The 5,919-nt window shown below is 40.5% G+C and overlaps 1 protein-coding gene across 1 annotated transcript; it reads right to left on the bottom strand.

Moving 5' to 3' along the window:
- Nucleotides 1-2,582: 2,582 nt before the first annotated feature.
- On the bottom strand, nucleotides 2,583-3,014 carry atoh7 (atonal bHLH transcription factor 7). Its single transcript, XM_008301024.1, has one exon. It carries the CDS (start codon nucleotides 3,012-3,014, stop codon nucleotides 2,583-2,585), a length of 432 nt encoding a protein of 143 aa, XP_008299246.1.
- Between the last annotated feature and the right edge of the window lie 2,905 nt (nucleotides 3,015-5,919).

Raw genomic sequence — 5,919 nt, 5'->3', positions numbered from 1 at the left:
GCTCCAAGGTACACCTGTGTATCGACCGCTAGTGTTTAGATCAGGGAGGAGAGGGACGTCCAGTCGTTTCAGCAGCTTCTGAACACCTGCTGGAGAGATGTTTATAAAGAGTGGATGACACGGGCTTTGCAGAGGGAGGAGCTGCTGGTCCAGTGCTGTGGCTTTTGTGGTCTTGAGTTTGAGATCCAGTAAAAACACGGTCAGGTTAAACATGGTAGGTGTTGCCTTCACACAGTATGAACATACTGGGATCCTTAGTGGACAATACTTATCTCACATTTAACATCTTTAGATTGTGCATTTGACAAAATAACATGAAATTCAAAATGTGATCATCTCACCAACAATCCTCAATCACTGTAAAGAGCTCAAATGGTGTAAAATAAAGTTACTTGAAGCTCATCCTGTAGTGGCAGTCTGTACAGTATCCACCTGTAAAGTTGGTGCCAATGTCTTTTAAAAGAAAACATGCGGCCACGTTAAATAATTCAGCAGTTAAAAGACGTTTAATTTGTTTTGCCCTCTCAATTACTTCCATGCTGAGCACATTGTTGTCACTATTGATTAACAACTCATCCAATAACGTGCTCCTATTGAGGAAATCAATCATTTGCATGTCGATTATATTCTGTCACCAACTGTTCACCCCTCGTGACTGAATTAATGAGGAGGGCGATCGTCGGCCTCTGCCTCATTACTGTGATGCACTTTTGACTCTGCTGTCTATTCATTTTTGGCATGCCAACTGTCAGAATATGTTTATTAGGTATGCAAACATTCAGTGTACCATAAGAATCCTTGTGACCATCTGTGTGAGTGTTTGGCACCTTGTCTGCTGGCTGTGGCTCTTCTTTCAAAACTTTGAAAAAACCTCCTGAAACACTTAACACACATGTATTTAAGTACTTTAGCAGGTAAACTGATTAATATTTTAGCTACATTTCTTCTTTCATGGTTTGATTTATGTTATGTACATATGGATCTTTGTATCTGTTTGTTTGCTTTTTGTGTGCAGTTAGAAGGTGTAACCCGGACATACTGGAATATGATATTATCCAAATGTTCCAAATACCACCACCCAAACCACTCCAGACTTAACGATGTATATAGTGTTATCATATTTGGACATTAAAGTTAATGTACTGCTGTAGATGTCTCCTACTTAATGCAGATAGAGTTTGGGTCCAGCTATGGCCGTTCATGCTTCAGCGGCTCTGAACAGAGCGATTACACACAGCCATTACCACACAATGGAGTTTAATTTCTGCTCCCCTGCTGAAGCCGTGCTAGGATCTGGTTCGCAGGCTTCCTTAATCTGCTGCGGCTTGTGCCACCTTTCAAACTTATTTAAATCTGTAATAATCACTTTTCAGTGGCTGGCGATTGCCATTTAAATCTGTAGCCATGCTGCTGCAACAGTCACTGGTCGTATGGCATCCTGGTACATCTCTGCTTGCACCGGTCCGTCCTCTAGCTGGCCTGAGTGAGTGCAATGCTTTTAAACCCCAAACGGAGCTATTTGTGTAGCGAAAAGTCAGGAATAGACGAGTTAAATGATTGTACTGAGTCCCAAAATAGTGTCTGTTTTAGGATTTTTGTTCTCCCCGGTGACGTAAGTGTCTTATCTCAAAGCACAGTGACTCTGAACAAAAGGATGATTTATTCCCCAGGACGCAGTGCAGTGGACATGACCTGCCCTCTCTCTGGCAGAGACCTTGGCACAAACACGACAAATCATGTTGTAAATTTTTTTCTCCCCAGGATAACCCCTGTTTTATCCACAAAGTGAGATTATGAGCATTTAAGTGTGCAAAGTTTTTACTAAAATGCTAAAATTGAGAGTAAATTTTACTAGTGTGCTCTAAGTTATTTAGAATTTGAAGATTTTTAGGCATGCCATTTTAGATTTTTATATAATTATAGGAGGAAAATGTGAGTTTTGTTAATAAGAAGTTGGCTTTGTGTTGTTGGAAAACCTAACATGTGCTGCATACATACAGTCTGTCACCATTATAATGAGCTGATGAGTGATACCCAATAGAAGAGAGAATCAAAACAAGAGACGCTGGCTTTCATACAAAATAATTTTTATTTTTGATGAAAAACTATAATTAAACAAAATAGAGGTCTGTGAAAAATAACACCTATTTTTCAACTCTACAAACACTTTGAGAAAATAGTTACATCTTGACTTTGACTGTGCAATTGAGACTACAATGATTTTCTCAGAATCCATTGAACATTGCACAACATTTTAGGGCCATATCAAAATAAGGGATGAAAATACACCATTGTCTGCATCTTCAGTACAATCAATGGTCACTGTGAAGACACTACAGTTCTTTCATTGCTATACTTTGAACAAAAATTTGCTCTGCGCTGCTGGGTCTCCTAACAAAAGCAAAGAACAGACTTCAAACGGAAACAGAAGCCTCGCCGATTGTCATACAAAGACTAAATAAATGCAAAATAAAAAATAATGCAATACAAATGTATTTACTGTCTCCTAGACTGGAGAAAACATCTTCACATTGTCACTCACATCCAACAACATGACTGGTTATCTGCCACGTGGCAGCAGTTTACGCGTGGACCTGATGGCTGTCGAACTGATAGGAGAACGACGAGTGGATGTAGTCCTGTTCAGCAGGAGAGTCGTACGTCATCAGGCAGGAGTAGTTTTCAGGCTGCACACAGTCAAACTGCAGGTCCAGCCACTGCCGGTGAGGAGCAGTGTGCCTCCTGGCGTCTGTCAGGATCCGGTTCAGGGCCATGATGTAGCTCAGGGCCATCTGCAGGGTTTCATACTTGGACAGTTTCTTGTCTTGGCCCCACTGAGGAACCACTTTACGCAGGCGATCGAAGGCTGTGTTCAAACCCTGCATCCTCTTCCTCTCTCTGGCGTTGGCAGCCATCCGTCGCCTCGTGGCGGTCTCGTACTTCTCTGGGCTCTTGGAGTCCGGCTCCGAGGACTCAGATCCAGAGTCGGTGCAGCTGGCTCGACGGGACTTCATGGTTTTTGTTAGAAGAATCAATCTGTGGTCAGATCGGAAACACTCAGCTACAAATTAGCAGATTTATCGCAGGAGTTCCCAGTTTCAAGGTTCTTCAAGGGTTCCTCTGTGTTACAGCCTCGTTTAGTGTCCACGCTGGGTGTCCTGATATTTGTAAGTCCAGGTAGTGGACAGTCTGAGGAGTCCAAGGTGTCTGTGATCCTGGAGACAGTGAGGCAGCAGCTTTTATAAGACGGAGCAGATGAACAGGTGGCAGCAGGTGGAGTCCCCCTCCACCCCTTCCTCAATATTGCTCATAGAGAAACACACCCATGCAGACTCATAAACACCCACACCCACTCTCTGCACACACACACACACACACACACACACACACACACAGGCATATATACACACACTCAGCACACCCACAAACAAAACCTTAATGAAATTCCAATTATCTCGGGCTTCGCTCGTTGCCATGTGTCACAAACACCAAAAGTCTACCATCTGGTAGCTCAAGTCACCACAGCTGATGGTGCAAACAAACTTTTTATGGCTTAAATTGTAGACATTTTCCAGTTTTCCACTCTTAACTATTAAGAACTGAACCCATAATTTAACTTTCAAGTAAACAGAATAATAATAAATGAAATGCTGCATGAATATAAAATGAATCAATTCATCAGTATTTCAGAAATTCAAATGTCTTCTTTTGTAATTTAGCATTTTTCTGTGTTCTGTCGTTTTAATAAATGTGTGGCTCAGGCATTGTTTTATGTGCCTCAGAGTTTAGTGTGTGGATATCACTACCTTGTGTTTTACTTTTTCATAAATTTAACATGTAATCTTTTAAAGCACCTCAGCTTTGGGGTTATGAGATTTTATTTGGTTACATAAGGAATCAAAAAGTTCCCTTTCACTTCTCATGTAATTGGCCACCATGTGATGAGAACTATAATCTGAGATTAGCCCGAGGCAACAGAAGTGTAAGTGGGGCCTGTAACCTGAGGGATTTTAGCAGCACATCAGGGGATTATGGCTCTCAAACAATATGGACCAAGATGGTGTGAAGATTACTGCACCACTGAAGGTTTTTGGCAGCACTTTGGGTGCAAATGTTTAAATCTCCTTTTATCAGTGATGGATTACAGTATACAGGATGCATTAAGGCGCCTTATGTACTGGGGAGCACATGTGAAATAAATAATTGATCTGTTTAGTCGGCCGAGAAAATGAGACAGACAGAATAATTTGTCTGTCTGTCCGTCCCATCTGCCAGCATTGAATTCTGTAATTCAGCAGGTTCCTGTGGCACATAGACACAGCCTAAAACACAAGAAGTAAAAGTTGGATCACAGTGGCTATATGTATTGTCAGTTCTGCAGTTTTATTTGTACTTCGCCGGAGCATTTTAATGTTATAAAAAAAACCTTCTACTTAACTGCTGTCAGAGAGACACATTATACTTAATACACATTTTACTCTCAGCTACCGTTACGCTCAGGATTGCAATTTTTTATGAAACATGATCATTTTTAAATATCCCAGCATTGAAAAGCAGTCAAAGTGAACTCCAAATTAAAGCTCACACACGAATGCATCAGTTATTATAATCCTCACATATTATAGGCAGAAGTATATAGCATTTGTAGGTTAAATGTTGAACACAGGAATTTCAATTGTAATTTAATACTTTAATATGAATTTATTGCTACTTTTATTTACCGAACTTAGTAGAATACATCTTCAGGTTTTTTATTTTCTGATGCCATCCTTTGTCGGGGTCAACATATAGGTCCTGTCACTGTGTATTGACAGACTCAAAGCTTGGGTGTAGAGGCAGGTTATGAATGATTAATCACTGTCGGAGGCATAGAATAATGCCTCTCTCTGGTATTGGGTCATGCACACAAGCTGATGCTGTCTGCTCATTTTGAGATGGACTGGTTAGCTGTGCAGTTAGGCATATAATCCCATCTACCAGTTGGTTCATTGATTACAGATTGATGTAGTTTGCCAGCTGCTGCTTGTCTTGTCTGAGGGCCTCGTCTCAGACGTGACCCTGCCCTTACGTGCCTTCCACCCATTTTTTCTGCCACCTCTCACATGATTGGCTTGTCTGAGCACCGATGGCTGAGCCATGCCCTCTGTCAAAAGCCATATGTCACAGCAGAGGAGTGACCGGTCTGCTGTGGTCGTAACGTGCATCCTCATAAGTCCAGATCTCCTTATGGAGAAATGGAGATTAAAGCACAAAGCGTATGTTTCAGTGCAAGAGAAAGTGCAAGAGAGGATTCTCTCTACATGTGTTGACTTAATAAATCTCAGTATCATCACAGGATTACTTTAAATAATCAGCGTGAATATGCTCATACTTACATTTCACTGTGTGCTTTGTGTACTTTTTGTTTCAAATATGCAAACTTTTCTTAAACTTTTTAATACCGGGTTTGAATCACTGGTCTTACTATTAATGTTGAGCTAATATTGCAACTACCACAGAAAATTTATAAATGCGAAATATTACCTGAAACATAATGGATAGATTCAGTAAAAAAATAAAATTAAATACATAAATAAATAAATAAAAAGAGCTCCGAGTGTAATAAAGTGTCTCAAATAAATAGGAATAAAAACTAAAGATTTGCTTTTGAAATATTGGAAAAAACAAAACTCACTCAAAATACACAGATATCTGGTGCTTAGCAACACACATAGCAACCAGTGAACAAGTAGGTCTGGCAGCTGGTGGGATGAGGCTGCGAGTATAATTAGGTCACGTAAGGTGAATGTAATTTTATGCCTATTTGAACTCTCATCCCCTCTAATTGGACTGATTAGCAATGCTTAATTGGCTGCTGAGCCATCCTATATGTTGTGAGTCTGGCATCAGTTTAAGCTAATAGGGCTCTGATTACAGCAC

The sequence above is a fragment of the Stegastes partitus genome, unplaced genomic scaffold (assembly GCF_000690725.1).
Source record: "Stegastes partitus isolate 25-593 unplaced genomic scaffold, Stegastes_partitus-1.0.2 Scaffold1622, whole genome shotgun sequence".
Classification (NCBI taxonomy): domain Eukaryota; kingdom Metazoa; phylum Chordata; class Actinopteri; family Pomacentridae; genus Stegastes; species Stegastes partitus.
Note: the sequence above shows the minus strand (reverse complement) of the source record. Positions and strands in the feature narration are given on the sequence as shown.

Coding starts and splice junctions, on each gene's coding strand:
- atoh7 (XM_008301024.1), bottom strand. CDS start 3,014: ATGAAGTCCCGTCGAGCCAGCTGCACCGACTCTGGATCTGAGTCCTCG.